The sequence below is a fragment of the Solanum pennellii genome, chromosome 7 (genome assembly GCF_001406875.1).
Source record: "Solanum pennellii chromosome 7, SPENNV200".
Lineage (NCBI taxonomy): Eukaryota > Viridiplantae > Streptophyta > Magnoliopsida > Solanales > Solanaceae > Solanum > Solanum pennellii.
In genome coordinates, this window is record NC_028643.1 from 613,577 (window position 1) to 635,888 (window position 22,312).

Consider the following 22,312-nt stretch of genomic DNA (forward strand, 5'->3'; position numbering starts at 1 on the left):
TCAAAAATTACTGTTCAAATTTACATGATATTTTTTGTTTTTCGAGAATCGAATAGTTTTGATTTAATTTGAGATTTGTGTATGAAATTTTTAAATTTTTTAAAATAAAAATATTTGTGATCTACTAAAAAATATTATAAATTATTAAAATATATGAAAAATTTATAATTAAGAATAGACTTGTTAGTCTATGTCAAATATTTATTGAAGATTATATATTAGATTTGAGGGGGACAATAGCATAAAGAAAATTAGTAGAAACAAACATTTAGAGGTTCGAATTTTGTACTTTCTGCTATTTTTTATTTACTTAATGGAGTTTTATGTAAATTTTTTAGATATAATTTCTGCTTTTTTTTTTTAAATAGCTTTGTAGGAATTTCACACAATTTTTTATAGCGTATTTGAGTTTTTGATAGGATTTTATGTATTTAGAGTTTATAATTTAAGGAAAGAAAGTTGTATTGAAGCGGGCAAATGATATGGATGTTTAAGTGTGAAGTGTTATGTAACAAGAATGTATTTTGACCTGTCTGCCTGGACATAAGATATCTAAAAAAGAAGAAAGAAAAGGAAAACGTTATTGTAAATGGCACGAGAAATGGACTCACTCTACAAATAATTGTGTAAATTTCAGGAATTTGATTCAAGATTACTTGGACAAAGATTTGTTCCGGATAGCAGTATCGAAACTTAAAAGTAAATTTTATATTTGGTAGAGCTTCAATAAAATTTTGATCGCAAGCCAAGACTATTCAAGATGACGCTCCCAATAAAATTTTCTTCATTCTTAAAACTCGAATCTAAAAACTTTAATTAATCGTGAAGCAGATTTATCACTACAACACAACTCGAGTCCATTATTTAATATGTTAGCATCTGTATGTGGACTAGTTCTGTCCATTCATTAGAGGCATCTCATTCCTTCTCCATTAATCATAAAAATAAAATTAAAAAATAATTAAATAAATGTTGTCAATTTCAAGATGCTTTACTCTCTTGTTTTCAATTACCAAAAAAAATAGTTAGTGAAAGATGTCCATCATTTGGATATATAAAATATTAGCTATAGTTTTGTAATTATTTTTTCATCCTTTTTACAAAAATAATGGTTGAACTAATTCAATAAATTATATCAATTCATTAAATAACATAAACTTATCTTATCTTATATATCAAATAATTTCTTAAAATAGTAATTAAATTTAGTACTCTGAAATATTATTAATAAAATTAATTTAGTAAAATACGTTCCTAATAAAGCTTATTAAAAATTATATTTAATCAACATAAATCAAGTAAAATAAATCGATAAAGTAATTATATCATTTTTCAAAGACAAATAAGGTAATTATTGGCTAGAGAAAGTCAAAGATATAAATTAAATGTAATTGTACAAAACATTAAAATATCCATATGTACCTTTCAACAAGAATTTGGTCATAAAGTCATATTCCCCCTTTTTAATGGGACTCTTTGTTGTTCAAAACATTGATTTTTAGGGAAATTAGCACTTTTAGTCCATGAAATGTCGAAAAATTATAACTTAAGAGTAATTCTTGTGATATCTAGTTAATTGTCAACTAATTCATGATATATAAATATTTAATAGTAATTTTTTATTGTTATACTTAATCAGAACTAGTTGAAAAAAATAAGTACAAACAATAGATTTTTGGTTAGAAATTATGAAAATGTCTATAAGCTGTAATATACTGAACAGAAATTGTATTAGATGTCGAAATAGATTAAAAATAGTATAAACTATAAAATTATATTATGAAATACGAATTTGCGTTGATATTTTTTTATAATTACGATTAAACTTAACAATCATGGTTTGATAAGTATATGGGCCTTTAATTCAAGAAAATGTGTAAATCGATGAATATGTTACAAGTGAGATTAGGTTGAATATGCCATTGTTATTGTTGACGATCAAAGATTTTAAGAATCAAAATTACTCGTATACAAATAATTATGGACTATATTGAACATCATGTAAAAAACAAGGGACCATTTTTGTTATTTTTCTCTGAATAAAACAAGCTTCACCTCTGTTAGTGTTTGGGTCCTCAAATTTTGTGTTAGTCCTTTTTGCTCTTTCACCCAAATAGCAAAAGAATCCTAGAGAGAGAAAGGGAATCCTAGAGAGAGAAGCATGTCGGACGAAGAACACCATTTTGAGTCAAAGGCAGATGCTGGTGCCTCAAAAACTTTCCCACAGCAAGCTGGAACCATCCGTAAGAATGGTTACATCGTTATCAAAGGCCGTCCCTGCAAGGTCTGTTTTTTTTTTAATTGCTAGTAGTTCATGTTTATGACTTTTTAGTGAATTGGGTGTGTGTAAAAATCAGATCTTGATGAACCCTTTTGCTTGTTTTGTTGTATTAAAAAGTTTCACCTTGCTAGTTGTTCATATTTTATGATTCTCTAATGTGTTTTCATGAATTGGGTGTGTAAAAATCAGATCTTGATGAACCCTTTTATCTGTTTTTGTTTGTGTATTAAAAAGTTTCACCTTGTTAGTAGTTCATATTATATAAATGGTTGTGTAAAAATCAGATCTTATGAACCCTTTTGCCTGTTATTGTCGGAATTTGATTGCTCAGATTTTCATTCTGGATCTTGTTTTATTTGATCTTCTTAGATGTAATTGCTGATTGAAGAAAAATGGTGTGTTTATTAAGCTGCAAAATCTGAACTTGTTCTAGTGATTGTTTAGTTTTATTACTTTGACTGGGCATGAAGTTTATGGAGTTTGCTCCTGTTTGGCCATATATTTTAGTGAAATAAACTCCTAATTATCCGTCTATTACTTGTTTACTCTACTAAAAAATAGATGTCCACTTTTACTTGTCCAGTTTAGAAAATCAAAATCTGTCTCTGCAAGGTTTTTTGGTTTTATAATGTCACCTTGCTAGTGGTTCGTATAGTATGCATCTTTATGGGGTTTTATGAATTGGATATGTAAAAACAGATTTTGATGATCCCTTTTGCCTGTCTTTTTTGTTTTCTAAAATCTTTCACCTTGCTAGCAGTTCATATTTTATAAATGTCTCTGTGTTCTTATGAATTGGGTGTGTGTTGAAATCAGATCTTGATGAACCCTTCTGCCTGTATTTTTTTGGTTTTTGTAATAAAAAATTCACTTTGCTTGTAGTTCATATGTTATGAATCTTTATGGGATTCTATGAATTGTGTGTGTGTAAAAATCAGATTTTGATGCCCCTGCTACTTAATTTATTTGTTTTTAGTGCCTGTGAATAGGTGGATTCATGATTTAAGTTTTATGAGTTCAACCTCAAAGATTCTTAGTTATGGATTCATATCAACAATTTGTTGCAAATTTCATAGATTTTTCCACAAAAAATTATCATCACAATGGAAGTACTGGTTCAGATGAACCTGGTAAGGTACCTGCATCTGCATCTGTCAGCCTGTGTTGTTTTCAGAATCTGATTGGCCAGAATTTCCTCTGGATCTCCCTTTAGTTGATTGTTAGATCTATTTGCTGATAGAAGAAAAAGAGTGTCTTTAAGCTGATTGATTAGATTAAATACTTTTTTAAGAAAAAGGGACAATTTTTTCAAGGGAGTCTTGGCATTCCCACTTCCCAGGGCTAGATATAGCCAAGGTGGAGCAAGGCAGTGGATCGGAACTCATATTAATTATCTGCTAAGCTAATAAACTTTCTCTGTCCGATGACTCTTTGTGATGTATATATATCGTTTGTTCATTCAAATACCGTCCTAATAATTAATCATGGCTGCCTCACATTGTCTGAAGAAGGTTATCAAAGACGGTATAATATCTCAATATTTCACATGCTCCTAGGCAACAATGGAGCTTCCGGCAATATGCAAGCTGAATAGTCCAACTACGGAAGATATTCGGGGTTTAAAGTTCATCAATTAACATCCTTTATGAAAAAAAAGAAGTTCATCAATTAAAATCCATCCTTGTCACAGATTTCATTTTTCAAGTGCTATTCAGGTGCTAATGCAAATAGATTGTGCAAGCCTTGTTAAATAAATAGGCCGACTTCAAAAAAGACTAACAAGATAGTATAGCAGATATTAACAAGTCTTGAGTTATTTGTAATTTTGTTTTTATACTTTTCGTTGCAACCTTGTATATTCATTTACTGGTCTAGTTTTGGATACATGGCTCTTTAAAGAAGGTTCTTGAGTTATATTTATGATAATCTTGAGCAGGTTGTTGAGGTCTCCACTTCAAAAACTGGAAAGCACGGACATGCTAAATGTCACTTTGTGGCAATTGACATTTTCAATGGAAAGAAACTGGAAGATATCGTTCCATCCTCCCACAATTGTGACGTAATGAAGTGTTTCTTTCCCGTCTTTTTGTTTCTACTGTTGTATGTTTGGTTTACTAGCAATGGAAGTTTCATTTTTTCTGGTTTGTACATGTTTTTCTCAGGTGCCACATGTCAACCGTACCGACTATCAGCTGATTGATATCTCTGAAGATGGTTTTGTAAGTTTTCTTTTACCACTTATGTGAAGTGGAACAGTCATTCTACTCTACCTGGAGCTAAAAGAAAAAAACTAAACATAACCACATTGTTTTTAATGACTGAGATTTAATGGCAGACCTGTTTAGATGACTATCGACGACTGAGATTTCTTGAGTTTTTAATCCACTTGTTTTAGCATAGGTTCAGTTTTTATTTTGAGCATAATCCAAATGATGTGGCTATGGTGGGTTCTATTCCTTTCTTTCTTGCTATACACACACACACTCATATGCATAGACACACAAATGCTTGTTTTCTTGAAAGCCACCAATTAATATTTATTGCGAATTATGTCAGCAAAATAAACAGAGACCTAAACTAAGTTTCTATAACATCTATTGTAGTACGTCAAAAGTACTTTATAGGCTTCATCTATGTTGCTCGGACTCTCCAAAAATATTGCTGCACTACTTTTGGAAGTCTGAGCAACATAGGTATTCATTTGGTTAGCCTTTTGGTTAATCATTTTTTTCACCATGAAAACTTCTATCGTTATCATTTTCTTAAGCTCAAAATGGTATGGTGAAACTGATTGATGTCACATTATGTCTGGTTGCACAGAAGAAATAACGAAATGATACCTTTTTAGGTGTTAGTAAGATCAAATTGATTAATGGTAGGGAAGTGATATTGGAAAATAACTTATCAAAGTGAGGCAATTTTGCCATGTTTCTATCCCCTGAAGTTCTGTTTCCAAAGCTAGAGGTTTCTTTGGCTGATTCTTTCTTTTGGCAATTTGTTCATTTTGTTGTCTTAGGTCTCACTTCTTACTGAAAGTGGAAACACCAAGGATGACCTCAGGCTTCCCACCGATGAAAATCTGCTGAAGCAGGTATAAACTCTGGACAACACGGCACAGAACATGCCTTCTAATATCTTTTCATACAGTATCAAATGGAATAATGACTTCCCATGCACTTATATGCGGAAGTCGTTTTTCTTACTTCCTCACACTATTTTCATCTGCTAATATTATCAACTTCGAATACATATATTTTGTGGAGAATAATTTTCACTCACCAACCAAATACTGAAACCAACTTTTAAGAAAGTATTTTTATGTAATATAATGACCGAAAAAATGACTTATGTCGTACCAAAGGCACTCCCAATGGCTGAGCTTTTATTTTTTTATGTTATGTAGGTTAAAGATGGGTTCCAGGAAGGAAAGGATCTTGTGGTGTCTGTTATGTCTGCGATGGGCGAAGAGCAGATTAACGCCGTTAAGGATGTTGGTACCAAGAATTAGTTATGTCATGGCAGCATATAGTCACTGCCAAAGCTTTAAGACATTATCATATCCTAATGTGGTACTTTGATATCACTAGATTATAAACTGTGTTATTTGCACTGTTGAAAACAAAAGAAAGAAAACTGCTGTTATGGCTAGAGAAAGTATTGGCTTTGAGCTTTTGACAGCACAGTTGAACTATGTGAAAATTCTACTCTTTTTTTTTTTTTTTTGGGTAAAATATTGCTGGTTTTATGTTTTGCATAACCTGCATCATATCTCTTTCTTTGGATTGTTTATTGTTTCTCATTAAGAAATAAGGCTTGTTTATTTGAGCTGTGGCTCTATCAGGAACAACTTCTTTACTTCTGAGATAGGGCTAAGGTTTACGGACACTTTACCCTTCTCAGACTTCACTTTGTAGGACTACGATGTGTGTGTTGTTGTTGCGCTAAGAAATTAAGCTTGTTTTTTTAATAATGATGGTTTATCGGTCAGCGCACAGTGTGATTATATTGTTTATGTTGTTGTACTTAGAAATTAGGCTTAAATGGTCTAAGTCCAATAGATCTTAGGAAAAAAAAACAGTGTGATTATATTGTATATGTTGTTGTACTTACAAATTAGGCTTAAATGGTCCAAGTCCAATAGATCTTAGGCTAAGAAAATGTTCCTTTAGACAACTTCTTATGATTTCAAGCTTCGGTAGATAGAATTATCTGGTATTTGTGTTAGTTGAGGTAGATAATAGTTGGAGAGCTAAGTTCAAAGGGAGGAATCCAAATATTCCTTTAGACAACTTCTTATGATTTTAAGCTTCGGTAAATGAAGTTATCTGATATTTGTATTTGTCGAGGGAGAAAATAGTCGTAGAGCTAAGTTTCATTTCAAGCCGTTTATTGAAATTCTTTTAATATGTATTTTAGGTTAAAGTAATTTATTTATGTATGTATACTAAATTTTTAATCCCCTCAACACGATGGAAAAAACAAAAGACATGTCTTTGCAAAACTAAAAATTTTAGTAGAGATTCAAGATTATATGTAAAAAAGAAAATGTTTACATTATTTACCTTTTATATATATATATATATATATATATATATATATATATATATCTGTGACAAAAAGTGTTTAATTGACAAGCCTTGGCTACAAATCGATGGTTTGTTTGATGATATTTCATATTTCACCGACTTAATATTTTGAACGTTGATTGGTATTGAATGCTTTTAGACAATTTATACTTAGTTACCTTATAATTTTTTAAATTAATTTGTCTGAACCTTTCATTACAACATTGCGAGTTTATGAATAAATTGAGTAGTTTAAAATTAGAAGAAGATCATCTATTTTAAATTTGTCATGTCCTTCCATCAAAATTAAGAGGGAAATTTGTATGTACTATATTGGGAGGTTTATATAATAAGAAGGGCATATTTAGATTGAAAGTATTACGGTGGTTATATTTAAACTATTTTCAATAGTAAAAGGGTATATGTGACATTTATCCCGTTGTTTCTTTGCACTCAATTTTTTATTTGAACATACATGACTATTATTTATTAATTAAATTTTAAGTTAATACAAGAATGCAAATCCGTTGTAGTCTAGTTGGTTAGGATACTCGGCTCTCACCCGAGAGACCCGGGTTCAAGTCCCGGCAACGGAATTATGTTCTTTTTTGGTCACTGTATAGTAATAGAAATACATGTCCTACTGAGACGGAATTTGGAACTTGCCATTTTCCTTCATATAGTAGGTTTTCAATCTTTAGGATAAACACTTGAATGCTATTATACATTCCAACCACTACAATCAAACAACCATTTCTGCTTCTTTGATACTGTTAGGAATCCCCACATCAAATCTCATAGTTGGCTTATATTGCTCAGGGACTTCAGCACCAGCCTGTACACATATTTCTACCACTGCAGGAGCTTGTCCATAGAAGCTTCGAAGCTCTCGTTGCAATGGTTGAGTTACATCGGGTACATGCCACACGTATCTTGGAGGTATTAAGTCGTCTAGCACTGCTGTCTGCCAACCATGTTGCCCGTTTCGTTGTTGGTGCTTGTGAGCTCCACAGTTTTGTGCTTTGTGTCCACTTGGACCAACATGCACTTCTGGACAGTATCCACAAACTCTTACTGGATACATCTTTATCAGCTTATTGGCTCCAGCCCTCATTTTTTCCCACGCTACGAGTGTTTCTTCAGCTAGCAATATCGTTTCTTCAGTGCTTGACGGTGGTTCTACCTCTGGATCAGGTATCTCGGCTAGAATTGGTGGTTTTGGAGATTCTGGTTCGGGATCAGGCAATTCACTTTCATCTGCATCAACAAATTCATTTTTTCCGGTCCATATGATTGGCTTTCTCCTCCTTTTTGTAGGATATTCAGGTAAATCAACGCCTGCTTGGATACAAAGCTCCACTATTGCAGGGATTCGAGGGATAGAAAATCTCTCCTCGTGTGTAATACGTTTCCCTAGGCGATCGTATAGATGGTAGCATTCAAGTGGCACTATTATGTCTTCAAGAACTGCCTTTCCCCACTCGTGATGTCCTTTACGTTGTGAAGCTTGTGATCCTCTACATGACTTGAACGGATGTCCAACAGGTCCAACATGGATTTCATTACACCACCTGCAAAATTGGCACAACATGTAACGTCAAAATATTAAAGATTTTGAAGCAGTCGTGACTGTGCAGTAGACTTTCTCATATAAGTAAAAATCATGCTTCTTTGAATTATCATTGAATATGAACTAGAACTTCTGGAAGGATTTCATACAGATTTAAGAATGTCGATTCGTAGTTTGCTAATATAAAGCTTAAGGCACTGGAAAGAATTGCATTGAAGCGTAGTGCCTTTTGAAACACTTATCATTTACTAATAAGTCAAGATCAGGAAGAGAATTACTTGCAGCCATTAACAGTTACCACTTTCAAGAGCCGCTTGAGATTGTTAATCACTGCCATTCGTGCATTGAACACATTGTACGCAGCAGGAACTAGGCTTTTGATAACCAATCCAATCTTTGGTGGAGGTACACGTCTTTTAGGTAGTCGATTTTTCATTCTATCCCTGGCAGCTCTCCGTAGCTCCACAATAGGTATTGGGAAGGGCTTCTTTTCCTTTCTTGAATAGTAACGAGGCAAATCTGCATTTTGTGGATGATCACATCTAATACCAACTGTTTGGACAGGACATAACTTCTCTGATGGCCTTCTAAGCTTCAATTCAAGTGCCACTCCACTGCAAGTTTGCTGCAAACAGGTTCAGACAGGAGTTTTATTTCAAAAATAAGAAAAAGATAAAGAGATAATTTAACTCATAAGCGAATCCTTTCACCCCAATAATTGCAGAATAAAATACTCATGGTTTGACCTAAGCCAATGGTACACCAACAGGTTAGTTTTATGAAAGAAAAGGAAAAAAGATCCAAGTGAAAGGTCGATAAACTATAATCAATATTACCCCCTGGCCCCTAGAGTTACATGATAGCTAAAGCACGGATAGGAACACAAATAATAGCTAAAGCACTATACATCATTATGGATTCATAACCAAAGTAATTGCACGGATAGGAACACAAATAATAGTCAAAGCACTATCAATCGTTTATGGATTTATAACCAAAGTAATCTTTTGGTCACCACACTGTACCTGTTACGGTTGACTCATAACTTTCAAACCACAAAACTATGAACATTAGGAGATATTACAATGGCTGTTCTGAAGTAAAAAGAAAATTGTTTCTAATAACAAACTTAAATTTCTAGCTCGAACAATCTTGAACCACAAGAATATGATATGAGAATTAGAAGCAATTCACGAGCACTAATAGATACATTTCACTGACAAAGCTGCTATCATGGTGCAAAAAAATTACCTAAACAGTTACAAAAAGTACTTCAATCTAAAACATAATGGGATTAAATAGGGTGTTATCACCTATCAGGAGTACAAATCAATTTATAGATAAGGACAATGTGGTAATCTCTCAATTATACTGAATTTAACATCACTACAAAGCTGAACTGCACAACCCAATTACCTCAATTAGCACTACAACTTCATTTTATATTTGCCTATTAAAGAAAGGTGTATCATCCTATTTTATTACACCTATACACCCTAGATCATGGAAGATCCTTCTTATTGACCCTTCCCCTTCAGAATAGGTTGGGGCGCCTACTAAGAAATTAGCCACTTCAAAGTATGTACTAGGATAAGACTTATTTAAGATAAAAGGATGTAACAGGGTGAGTAGTCTTTCAGTCAAAACAATGTACTCACACTGTTTTCCGGGACATTACATTACAAGAAAATTCAAAATTACAACATTGCCACTAGAAAAACAAACAGTTCTTTAATCCCAACTCCGCCTCAATCCCAAGCTAGTTGGGGTCGGTTTCATGAATCCTCACTATCTATTCAGTGGTAATAATGTGAAATAATAGTTTATTACTAAGCAATATAATGCAAGTTAGAATTAGCAAACCTTCATAGAATCAAGTGAGCTTAAATTCAGCTGGGGATTGCATCTCAAAATTCTGAATTTAGGTGGTTGACTTCTCCCTTTGCTATGCACCAAAACTGTGGTAGTAAGTTGAGAGTGTAGACAGCCGCAATCCATTCTGCAACCAGAAAGCTAGTTAGGCTCGCATCAAATTCTTGTTAGGTTGCAGGCATAGACACAAATCACACTTGCTTTTGGAAATAACATGTTTTGCGTTTGTGTCATACCATTTCGGTTCATACAATAAACTTGACTTGGATAACTATAGAAGTTTACACAGCCATAGCTTATGTACTTTGACATATTAACATTCACGTCTAACTTTTAATCCCAGTATAGCTTACGATTACAGAATGCAAATCCTCAAAATTTGTCTGAATTAAACTTGAACCAACTCGAGCTAGAAACAATTTAATTTGTAAAAGAAAGAGATTGAATAAAATAAAATCTAGCCCACTAAACACACATGAGCTAAGTGATAATGCTCCCTCTTAAAGCAGAATACAGCTTCAACAACTCAAGGCAAATTAAAATAGTAAACTACTCAATTATAGATAACTCATAACTCCCTAACAAACCATGGAATAGGTAGCTGATAGAGAGCACTAATTATAATAATAGAGATAATGGTCAAATCACACCGAACTATCACTTTTTTCGCGAGTTTCACATCCATCAATGTATTATTATAACACACCTAGTAAAGTAGATGGTGATAGCTCAGATAGGAAAAGGGAACAACAGAAATATATACATTTTCATACACAAAATGAACTTTCCCTCTTCAAGATTACTTTTTTTTTCATATTAAACTGAATTTCAATCAAGAAAACAAGACCCCACGAGATAAATTTATCCAAATGCTTCAAAATCACCCAAAAAAATTCATATCCCAATCAACTTATAGCTTCAAAAAATCGTACTAAACAAAAATAAAATACAACAAAAATGAAAAAAAAATTGAAATAGCATCATGAGAAGTTTTGTATGTCACCTTAAATCACTTGGGATGAATATTTCATCGGAATAGGCAAAGCTCAAATTGGAGCCAATTTTTTTTTGGAGCTTTGGAACTCCACGAAGAAGAAGAATACAAACCAGTATCACTGGATAACGTTCTTGCCTTTTAATGGGCCTGAAATTATAGTGGTCCAATGGGCTAATGGGCCTGTTTAAGGGTCAAGCTTTTGGGCTGTTTGGCTTATGGGTAAACAACACAAATCGCCGTTCGTTTACGGTCTAATTACGTATCTTTTCGTGAGTTGTTGAAATTATTATTCGCGTTGGATTTTCAGATACATGCATAAATACTCGTATGTAAGTGGTCAAAGTTAAATGTAAGTTGTTCACATACACTATATATCCAATTGGATTCGTATGTATCTGTCTCTTTTGCAATTAGAATTAGTGTTTTGACTTTTTATTTTCTCAATGTCTAAACTCCAAACACTAACTTTGATTTTTATAGCAATAACTAATTGATGAAGTTAGTTTTTATAATAACCATAGTACTAATTATTATAAGTATACAACTTTCAATACTATACAATATATATTTTTTGTTACATTATATTTTAGTTGGCCTCTCATTTTCTTTCTATTTTTGAGGAGTCTTGCTTTATTGAAAACCACTTAAGAGTACTATGAAAAAGGTTAAGCCAAAAGTCTTTAACAAATCCTATTTTAATGCTCTCACAAAGAATTCAACCTAACAAATTTAATCCATTAAACATTTCTCAAAAAACTTTTCACATTTCCACTATTTATACTCCTAAAAGAACACATCCATAAGTCATTAAAAAAGAAAATCACTTTTAATTTCGACAATAAAAAATAATAACTTGGAAAACTTACTCAAAACAAAAAAATATGGTTGGACAAGAAAACATGAAGTCAGCCGGAGTAAGGGCGGCGCCACCACCCGGGCAGCCCCACACCTCCATTAGGGCGCCTGGTATGGCGGCACCACCACCGTCAATGGGGCAACAGGTTTCCATGGCCGCGACAGCCGCGGCCACAGGAAACCAAACGTCACCAAAATTACCTTCACCAGGTAACATGAAAACAGAAGTGCTCAACCAAACACGTAAGATGCCGTTTTGCCCGGCTAGGGTCGCCGTTGGCGGCCTTGCCATAGTAATGTCGATCGCGTATTTCACCTTATATTCCAAGAAAAAGCCTGAGGCGAGTGCCATGGATGTTGCTAGAGTCGTCACAGGAACTTCTAATCCAGAACACACTCGTCCTCGTAACTAATTATATACACTAACAATATAATCATAAATTAGGTTCGTTGATACGTGATTCCATTGATGTTACGTATTTAATTGTTTTTACTTTTATGTTGTGATTCTTTTTTTGATTAGTTACGTGCATGTTAACTCTTTTTTTTTTTTTTGGATACAAGGCAATATATAATTGCTTGGTGTATCGTGCATATGTCACGATTTATAATAGTGTATGTAGTATATACTAAAAAAATAAATGGTATTTACCATTAGAATTTGACTTGCAATTTTGATTTTCTTTAATTTAAATGCTATTAATGGCAGAGATAGCAAATTGAATGATGTTAGGCAAAAAGTTTGGTTAAACATTTTTTTGTTTAATTTCATGATTTTAAATTAAGAAGATGTGTAATGTTAGGTAAAAAAATTGGCCAGAAAAAGAGTTTAGTTAGAATGGAAATATATATATATATATATATATATATATATATATAACATCCTAAAAAAGCAAGAATTAAATTATAAGAGATGCACTCTTTAATGACCTTCGGGGGAAATATGCACGTTTAGTTCAAGACAAGCAATATGACAATATTAAAAATATTTTTAAACTGCATAAACATGACAATGATATCGAACTAATAATTTGATGAAAAGAGTATAAAGATATTAAAAAATATGTCGATATGATCATAAGACTGAATATACTATATTTATTATGTTAAAGATAACTTGAAAACGCACATAAAATACGACTCTAATTAATCTTCGATGATTGTATCGTTGTTAGCATAAGATAAGTGTCACCTTAGTTATTCAAAACAAAAATTAATATTTCCTCTATTTTATTTTACATGATTTTTTTTAGTTCATTTCAAAAGAGTGGTATTTAACAAATTAAAACTTAATTTAAAAATTCTTATTTTATTCTTAATAAAATAAGTTATGGCTACCTATGTATTTAAATTATTTTTTAAATTATAAATTTAAATATTTTATTTTTTCTCTAACAACGTGGCAAATGATTCATAAAATAAAAAGAAGAGCTACACAATTTTATTCTAGCTTTTGATAATATTTTATTACATTGTTAATAATTTTTTTTTATCAATTTTTATAAAAGTGACGCTTATTTTAGAATGGACGATTAATTAGACTATACTAATCCTCAATCGCATAATTAGCAACTCGAACGCTTATGTCCAAAATCTCTATCCCCGAGGTGTTTTCTCTATAACAACCACCGCCCATTTTCCGATTCTCAATCAGTAGCTCCTCCGATGCTCGACGTTTAACTCCGACGAGGATTCCGATGAATACTATGGAAGTCTGTTATCACTCAAAATTCAACAATTTTCACTTTTTTCAATCACTTCCGCTCCATTTCTGTAATTATCTATCTATTTTTATGTTTTTCCTATATTTGTCCGTTTTTTCGTATTCATAATAGCTCGTGTGATGCGAAAATGCGTTGTAAAATTATGTGAAGCATCTGCTGATCCATATTGTGATTTGATTCTTTTGTTAGGGAAGAAGAAAGGAAAGTTATCGCAGTCGCTGTCGCCATCTCTGCATCCTGTAAATTTCTAATTCCGTCTAAATTTTTGTTTGAGCTTATCGATAGAGCAATGACTTACTTTTTGGCAGTGTTCTCTGTTTTTAATTTTGTGAATTTAGTTAGTATTTGAAATTCTGTTGTTTTGACTTTTGAATGAATTATTAATAAGAACAAAACATTGCTTTAGGGTTGCGAACATCTGTGGTGTTGCCGATATCTGTTTAATTTGTTAGTACTTTTTTTAAATATTGAACTGTGTTGTTGTTGGCGATTTGGATTCTTCACTGTTCTATGTTGAATTGGTAATCGGTAAGTAAGCCAAATACATGAAAAGGACTGTTTGTGTGAGAGAGTGATAGACGATGGGACTAGTAGTCCACTTGGAGGAAAATAGGTTCAATCAATGAATATATATGCTAAGGTTCAATCAATGAATATATATGTTTTAGCAACGTTATGCATGGAAGGAAAGAATTTATACAACAATAATAACGCTTCAGTCTCAAACAAGTTGTGTCGGCTACTTGAAGTTCTTCATATTGTCTACTTGCATATGAATCTCTAATAGGGATAAAAGACTTCGAAAGCATAGGACCTAATGCCTCAAGGACCATCAGCTTAGTGTTGCCACTTGGGCAAGCCCGCATTGGATAAATCATAAATGTAGAGGTTAGGGACACACACAATATTGATAGGAATTGTTGTGATGGAAGAATTGTTTACAGTGAAAAGGAAGTAAAATGAGCATGGTCTAGAAAGTGGCATGGTGATAACTAGTACTATATTGATGAAAAAGGTCAGAATGTAAGCAGCCAATTGGACTATGTATGGGGAGTTGAATAGTGGTTGACGAAGTATACATGGAACTCCGCTGGTAGAACATCAAAGAAGAGTCATTTTACTTATCATCAGCTGAAGCCTTAAAGTTTACTCTAGCCTGAAAATGCAAATAAAGTAGGTCTGTGCCGTCGCTATTTCTTGTTCTTAGTCACTTAGTGAGGACTTTGGTCCCCTCCTTTTGCAACTCCACTTAAGCATACTATAGCCCCTTCAAGTCTTCCTGAATTGATAACTTACACTATGTTTGGATCATTGTTATCCATTGTATTGTATTGTATTGTTATCATACCTACAATGTTTGTTTTGATTGTTACTTAAAATGTATTGTACTGTATTGTTAAATTTCGTTGTTACGTAACAATGTAAATCCCTATTTTATGGAACAACCAATTTGGTGTGTTCCCATTGTTACTTAATTTCTTTTTTCAATTATATTTTTACATAATATTTTAAAATTCTATTTTACCCTTTACCTTAATTATTTAAATCTAGTCAAACCTCCTACCCTAGAATAATTAAGGATATTTAAATTAAATTTATAAATTATAATACAGTACGATACAATCAAATCAAACAATTAAAATGTTACTAAACAACAACAAACAATACAATCTAGCCAAACATTGTATCTACCATACAATAGAGTACAATAGAGTACAATACAATACAATACATTATGAAACAATGGGTAACAATGATCCAAACAAAGTGTTAAGGTTCCTTAATCTCTTGAAGGATGTTGGCAAGATCCCAAATCCATGATAGTTGTCTTGGATGCTATTGGAACTGTTGGAAACTAGAATTTCATTCTCTTTCTTGAACGAAGCTTCACTTACTAGCAAAGTGATGCTATTATGATTTTGTTCTGCATGGCTGCATTCTTTGCTGATCAGCAATCAGTATGTTAAGCATACATACTTTTCTTATGAGAAGCTTCTTGAAGAATTTATTTATTTGTAGAAGTGTGTCATTCTAGTTTCTTCTATTTTTTTAGGTAATAACATGTTTGAAATGTATCTAATTATGAACAAGGGGATGATACTTGGCAACACAAAAAGGAATCTAGAAAAGCTAATTTCGAATAGAGGGAAAAATATGTTCAATGCCCGTCAGCAGTAGGTGTGAAATTGTGGTTTCAGGATAAAGTCATGTCTTTGTGTTCATATCCAAGTTTAGCATACACATTGTTGTTGTCCCTGGCTATAATATTACTTTGTTTATGGTGGATCCAATCATTTTCTGCAAATGATTTTTGTTCTTTGTGAAACAAGAGAGAGTGCAGTGATATTAGCTACTCATTTTTATTTTACTGCATCACTCATGTGCAGTGATGTAATGATAAAGCTGCCTAAGAGATCATAGCTGCCATCTCTTCAGAAAGCTGGGTAGATTCTGTAAAGGGGAAGGAATAAATCAATTGACCAAAATTACTATGACTGCACTAGTTGACAGTGTCACTGACAATTGGTTTTCATTCAAAAGCTAGATAAATCTTTTCTGTGCGTAACTTCAGTCTCATGTTTTATTTGTATGTGCCAGTACAAGATAGGTGTACAACTTTATAAATGATCTAGAGCATATTATTCTACTGCTCTAATTGACTTTGTTATACACAATTCATTTCAGCAATTGACTTCTAGCCATGGAAACTACTCCTGTTGCTCGTCTTTAAGGCAATCAGTTTGGAGAAATACAAAATTTTGTAAGTATTTTTTAGTCAGATATTGTTTTCCGATAGAGTGAATCTCAAATTGTAACTTTACAGCATGAACAAATAAAAGTGCATAATAGATAAAGTACCGTGTAAGCTATTTTTGGCCACTTGATCTAGTTGGTGCCCTCATCGTTTTAAGTGACTCCGAGACGAAGCATCTAGTCCCTTTGTGAAGATTCATAGTTGAATTTCTTGGTTCATATATGTTCCATCCCCTAGGAATGCTAGAACTACTATGCCTGATTGGGTCTTATTTGAGATTGTTCCCTCCTGCTTTTGGTATTTATGTCATAGAAAAGAAGCTAACTTCTGTACTCTGTATGTTCACGGAGAGTGGTCCCAGCTAAGGTTCTGACCCTGCTAATTAAAAAAGATGATCAGAAATAATTTGAGATCTCTGAGTCATCTTACGGAAACGAGATCGGCCAAGCCAAAAGGATGAACTACCAGATTCACTAATAATCTGCATTTTGATGTGAATTTGCTGATCTGTACTTGCATCCACATGCTTGGACTGTCCTGCCAGTGCCAACCCTTCAACCACACATGCTGGAGAATTTTATATGCTATTGAAGAAAAGAGTTCATAGTGAATGAGGTAGGGTAATAGCCTGGCAGTTAAGTGGAGAAAGGTATAGGTGTTACCAGCCAAGTTTCAAACCTTGCGTCACTGGCCCTTGGGGGATATCTTGGTCATCCTGACAAAAAGCAGCCTTTTTTTTTTCTATAAGCTCGGAAAAGAGGGATCTATTGGGTTTGGAATTATCTTTTCTCTGCGTTTTTTACAAAACTTATTTGTTTGATAGAGTTTTTGCAATAATAGGTAAATTATATTGGAAGTTTCCAAACTCAGATTTGCAGAACATTTTTCAAGTTTTAAGAAACTGAGTGTGTAGATTTCCAAACTTGGTTGCCTGTTTTTGCAAAAATCCATCTGATAAATAGTATTTGCAAAAACTGGAAAGAAATCCAAACTTAGTATTTCACGTAACAGAAACAAATAACATCTCTATATTTTGTCTTGTTTGGTTTGAGAAGAAAAGGATGGTTATTAATCAGAAAAAAGAAGAAGAGTAAAGTTGGTTCAAGTCTGGGGGTTACATAGTCGGTCAGATATCAATTTTCTTTTGCTTGGTCGCTTCTATTTTCAGACCATTGGAAGAAACTGACTCTGATTTTGTCGTCTTGATTGGTTTTCTAAATGATTTCTGATTTTCCACATACTCTTTTTTCTATTTTTGTATCTGATGTTGGATAGTTATCCTGGTTTTTATTTGCTAATCTGTATCAGTCAAGCTGGAGGTTGAACAACTAGTGATCTCTTAATTGATTTTGCTTGTTCCTGCAGATGCCGTTCCAGGCAGTACAACTTTTGGCACAAGTAGGGAAGCATGTGTCTCCCTTCCCTCTTCCCCCCAACAAAAGAAGTATAATAGCGCTTTTGGAAATAACAGCTTTTATAGACAAGATAGATCATTGAGAGACATTATTGCAAGGTCCGAACTTGCTAATACCAGCTCAGCCGGTGCTGCTTATCCACTGTCAGGTGCATTTCAAAATTGTTTTTCCATCTCTTTGTTTCACTTGGACGCTCTTTTACAGAGATACATCTTCTCTTTTACAGAACTAGAGTTGAGGTCAAAAGTAAGAGCAATTTGCTTTTACGCTGTCAGTGCTTTCTCTGCCATCTTTTTGTTCGTGATCATGCTTGTGCAACATCCTTTTGTACTGTTATTTGATCGATACCATAGGAAGGCTCACCATCTTGTTGCCAGGACATGGGCAACCTTGACCATTACACCATTTTATAGAGTCGAGTTTGAGGGCTTGGAGAATCTTCCTTCTCCAGATACTCCTGCAGTATATGTGTCCAACCATCAGAGCTTTCTGGACATATATACATTACTTACTCTTGGGAGAAACTTCAAGTTCATCAGCAAGACTGCAATTTTCCTAATTCCTATTATTGGATGGGCCATGTATCTGATGGGTCTAATTCCGTTAAGGCGCATGGACAGCAGAAGTCAATTGGTATTCTTTATTTGATGTGATTAATGACAAATATCCTCATAGCTATACTGAATCTTTAAGTTATACAATTGTATGTCAACTATTCAATCATTTTTTAAATGGGTTTGGATCATCTGATTGCAAGGTTTGATATTTCTATTTTCTTATTAGCTTTTATGATTTCAGGAATGTCTCAAGCGTTGCATGGATTTAGTCAAGAAGGGGGCATCTGTCTTTTTCTTCCCCGAGGGTACTCGGAGTAAAGATGGAAAGTTAGGCCCTTTCAAGGTAAGGTCTATGTCCAAACAACTTATGTTCCCCCTCTCTCATCCATCTACTCCCACATCCCGACCTCAACCCCATTCTCCACCCCCTAAAAAAGAAGAAAACAGCATAAGCTTTCAGAAAGTTTCGAATTCACTAGGTAGCTTCTTGTTTGAATAGAAATATCATCTTCAGATATGCCTTTTCCTCTGATGTGTTCGTATTGGAATTTCAACTTGATGACTGCAAGAAGTAATAGTGGGCAAATAAATTTTTTGAATACAACCAAGTATAGACCTGTAGTTAATGTCGCAAGTAATTTTTGCCTTAGCTGTTAAGCACAAGACCATAATCTACTCATGGTACCATATTCTGGTAATCCTTTTTTCAGGTCATTGATTACATGAATTTATTGCAAATAAACCTAGTAAAAGGTGTACTGGTCTTCTGTTTAGCTCTTTTTTTTTCTTGCTGGTGGTGCAGAAAGGTGCCTTTAGTGTTGCTGCCAAAACCGGAGTGCCTGTGGTTCCAATTTCTATTAGTGGAACAGGCAGGATAATGCCAGCAGGGATGGAGGGTAGAGTATATCCAGGATCAGTTAAAGTTGTCATCCACAAGCCTTTGAAAGGTAATGATTCAGATGTGCTGTGTAGCGAAGCCAGGAATGTGATAAAGGATGTGCTCATTCATCAAGGCTGAGGGAGTTGTTCAACATGTACTTTCTCGTTTATCTTTTCCACTTAAGCATCGCAAGTTGGGATTCAGGGAATATGTGCATACAGGTATGCTTTCATATCTATTTGTCCTCCTATTATTGAGCTTCTGTCCTATATTTTATGCAAATACTTCTCTTGAACATCGCGTTTCTACATATATTTTTATCAACTCTCTTTTTTTGTTGAAAAAACGAACTGGAAATGCAGTTCCCCCCCCCCCCCCATTCTTTTGGGGAGGAAAGGGGGAGAAAAGATGAGAAGCTTATAGTGGTCTTTTCTTTTCTTTTTTTGGTTTGCACTCGTTCATGTGATGCCAATATATTATTTGTTTTAAATTTTGTCAACTACATTGTTTTGGTTCTCTGTGTTGGATGTTCTGATTTTGCCTGGTACTAAATTGAATTGTTCTGCTGCCAATTAAGCAGTTCTCAAATACGACATTCAGATGACTCAGTAATATCCTATGTTGCTCGGACTCCCCAAAAATGTTTCCGGCACCCCTGTCAGATCCTCTAAAAATGCACCATTGGTGGAGGATCCGGCTTGCACCCGTCTACATTTTTGAAGAGTCCGAGCAACATAGTTAATATCAATTAACACTTTTGTTACCTTCGTCATTTTCACCTGAAATGCTGCTATACCCTCATTTGCAGAACTTGGTCACATCATGAGCAGTTTCATTCAGGCTTAAGGATTTTTACCTGGTTCTGTAAACTCCCTTATGCCTGGATGATATTTGTATCAGTCAACTGACTGATCTATCTTTTCGGACTTCATCCCCCCCCAAAAAAAAAGAAGTAGAAGAAAAGATCCATTAGAGTTAAAAGGTGAACAACGGCTTTGTCCTCTTTTGTTGGAATTGGCAGCAGGCTCTTCTCAATTGACATTTACATCAGAAGGTTGCCTTTTGTGCCATTACTCAATTGTATAGGACTCTACTAGTACTGTTCATCTGAGTTTTTGTTCTGTGCATTGATGTTGCAAGTATCTTTACTGTATCAGGTTAAATGGACTTTCAACAAAAGGTAAATTTTGTGTATGCATTTTTAGACACCTCAAATGGAGAACATACATATAAGCATAATGCATAAACATACACTCGAATAGGCCTTAGCTGACAAGTATACACTTTTCACTTTGTGTATGCATGTAGACAACTTATCTTTATTGTGTCAAGTTAAACGTTCCAACTTACGAAATGATCGTCTAGACACTTTCAAAATTTATATGTCACATCAGTGTGAGTGTCTACGAGACACAGTGGGATAAGTTGGAGTTGTCTAGTTGTTAGTTGTGACCAAGTTGAAGTGTCTAGATTTGCACTCTTAAAGTTGGTGTGTTTACTTGTCAACTAACTTGGAAGTATGCACATCTAAACACATCAATTTATCTCCATTGTGTTCGTTGAACTCTCCTACTTATGAAATGATCATCTAAATACTTTTGAAATTTATGTGCCATGTCATTGTTGGATGTTCGCAATACTCAATGGGAATAAGTTGGAGTTGTTCAGTTGTCATATGAGATCAAGTAGTGTATAGATTGACCTGTTCTCTCAAATTTGGAGTGCTTACTTTACAATTGAGGCTTATACAGGAGTCCGGGCATAAGTTCTCTAAACTTATAGCTGCAAAAATCAGGTGATAGATAAGAGTAATAAGATCATCATATTTGAGGGAAAAAAAAAATTAAAGACCACCTCTTTCTTGCTCTCTAAAAAACAAATCTTGTATGTCCAGATCGTTAATGGAGTATCTAATTATTTTAATCAATTATGAGATCATCAAGCTACAGTATAATTATTTTACTAATACTATGCCTTATAATATGGAGATTATACTATCTAATTAATCCTGTACATGTTTCCCTCTAACTTAACTATCTGGCCAGCAAACATGCATCTTATTATATGCCCCAACTCTGGCTATCTCAGGGGCACAGTTAGGATTTTAATTTTATAAACTTTCATTCATAATTTTTTTTATTGCGTTCTAAATAAATTTTATGCATGAACGGCAGAACACAGCCAAATCACTCACAGGACAATTGCAGGCTAATTTATTTAGTGAGCGAGAATTTTTGAAGTTTAAAATATTTGTTGTATTTTTTTTCAAGTTTTGTATACATGTGATAGGTAAAATCAAATACGTACTTACGTATTATATGATATGAAATTCCTACTAACTAATTAAGGTCTCACTTCAAAAAATTTTAAAGTATTAAAATTAATCATTGAATCAATTAAAATGAGCTAAAATATGACTGGAAACTTAGCAAATTTCAGTAAACATCTTCAATTTTAATGTTCTTTTTTTTTTGCCAGCTTAAGTGCTATATCCAATTCAAATAATGACATATTATTCTATATTTTGTTAAAGAATATGGAAATGTGATGCAAGTAAATTCAAGTCAACTTTGAAAAGAAAGAAACTTCCATCTTATCCTTATTATATTTTCTAGTTTTTAGTTTTTCTTAAACATAAGTAAATTGCTTATTATTAATTTTAACACTTCTTATTCACAGCTATTTGTTTATATATACAATTAGTGTCAGAATTGAAAAGCTTTTATCAACCTATAATATTTGTCAATTATAAATATTCCTATATATATATATATATAGACGTCGAAATTTTGGATCACCAAAAATCGATGGATTGTAGAACACAAAAAATGGCAAAATGGG

General features: G+C 33.5%; 3 protein-coding genes and 1 non-coding gene across 4 annotated transcripts; 3 read left to right on the forward strand and 1 right to left on the reverse strand.

The window, feature by feature from the left end:
* The first annotated feature begins 2,058 nt into the window (after nt 1–2,058).
* Nucleotides 2,059–6,038, forward strand: LOC107026128 (eukaryotic translation initiation factor 5A-2). Its single transcript, XM_015226987.2, has 5 exons — nt 2,059–2,284; nt 4,218–4,340; nt 4,444–4,500; nt 5,298–5,372; nt 5,685–6,038. The coding sequence occupies exons 1-5, from the start codon at nt 2,162–2,164 to the stop codon at nt 5,787–5,789; spliced, it is 483 nt and encodes a 160-aa protein (XP_015082473.1). The 5' UTR covers nt 2,059–2,161; the 3' UTR covers nt 5,790–6,038.
* Nucleotides 6,039–7,369: 1,331 nt separating this feature from the next.
* Nucleotides 7,370–7,442, forward strand: TRNAE-CUC. The gene has a single exon. It is a non-coding gene; the product is annotated as a tRNA-Glu (tRNA).
* LOC107026186 (APO protein 2, chloroplastic) lies at nt 7,389–11,419 on the reverse strand. The gene is made up of 4 exons (XM_015227065.2): nt 11,292–11,419; nt 10,280–10,415; nt 8,695–9,041; nt 7,389–8,417 (listed from the first exon to the last, which is right to left on the reverse strand). The coding sequence occupies exons 2-4, from the start codon at nt 10,412–10,414 to the stop codon at nt 7,589–7,591; spliced, it is 1,311 nt and encodes a 436-aa protein (XP_015082551.1). The 5' UTR covers nt 10,415; nt 11,292–11,419; the 3' UTR covers nt 7,389–7,588.
* A 2,279-nt stretch (nt 11,420–13,698) lies between these two features.
* On the forward strand, nt 13,699–20,718 carry LOC107026539 (1-acyl-sn-glycerol-3-phosphate acyltransferase 1, chloroplastic). Its single transcript, XM_015227539.2, has 8 exons — nt 13,699–13,913; nt 14,054–14,103; nt 16,550–16,625; nt 17,985–18,182; nt 18,261–18,667; nt 18,833–18,934; nt 19,394–19,692; nt 20,280–20,718. Exons 1-7 carry the CDS (start codon nt 13,838–13,840, stop codon nt 19,607–19,609), a joined length of 1,125 nt encoding a protein of 374 aa, XP_015083025.1. The 5' UTR covers nt 13,699–13,837; the 3' UTR covers nt 19,610–19,692; nt 20,280–20,718.
* The last annotated feature ends 1,594 nt before the right edge of the window (nt 20,719–22,312 follow it).

Coding starts and splice junctions, on each gene's coding strand:
- LOC107026186 (XM_015227065.2), bottom strand. CDS start 10,414: ATGGATTGCGGCTGTCTACACTCTCAACTTACTACCACAGTTTTGGTG. Junction 9,042..10,279: donor GCTCACTTGATTCTATGAAG/GTTTGCTAATTC, acceptor ACCTGTTTGCAG/CAAACTTGCAGTGGAGTGGC. Junction 8,418..8,694: donor GTAACTGTTAATGGCTGCAA/GTAATTCTCTTC, acceptor CCAATTTTGCAG/GTGGTGTAATGAAATCCATG.
- LOC107026539 (XM_015227539.2), top strand. CDS start 13,838: ATGAATACTATGGAAGTCTGTTATCACTCAAAATTCAACAATTTTCAC. Junction 14,104..16,549: donor TGTCGCCATCTCTGCATCCT/GTAAATTTCTAA, acceptor AATTCATTTCAG/CAATTGACTTCTAGCCATGG. Junction 18,935..19,393: donor GAAAGTTAGGCCCTTTCAAG/GTAAGGTCTATG, acceptor CTGGTGGTGCAG/AAAGGTGCCTTTAGTGTTGC.
- LOC107026128 (XM_015226987.2), top strand. CDS start 2,162: ATGTCGGACGAAGAACACCATTTTGAGTCAAAGGCAGATGCTGGTGCC. Junction 4,341..4,443: donor CATCCTCCCACAATTGTGAC/GTAATGAAGTGT, acceptor TGTTTTTCTCAG/GTGCCACATGTCAACCGTAC. Junction 5,373..5,684: donor ATGAAAATCTGCTGAAGCAG/GTATAAACTCTG, acceptor TATGTTATGTAG/GTTAAAGATGGGTTCCAGGA.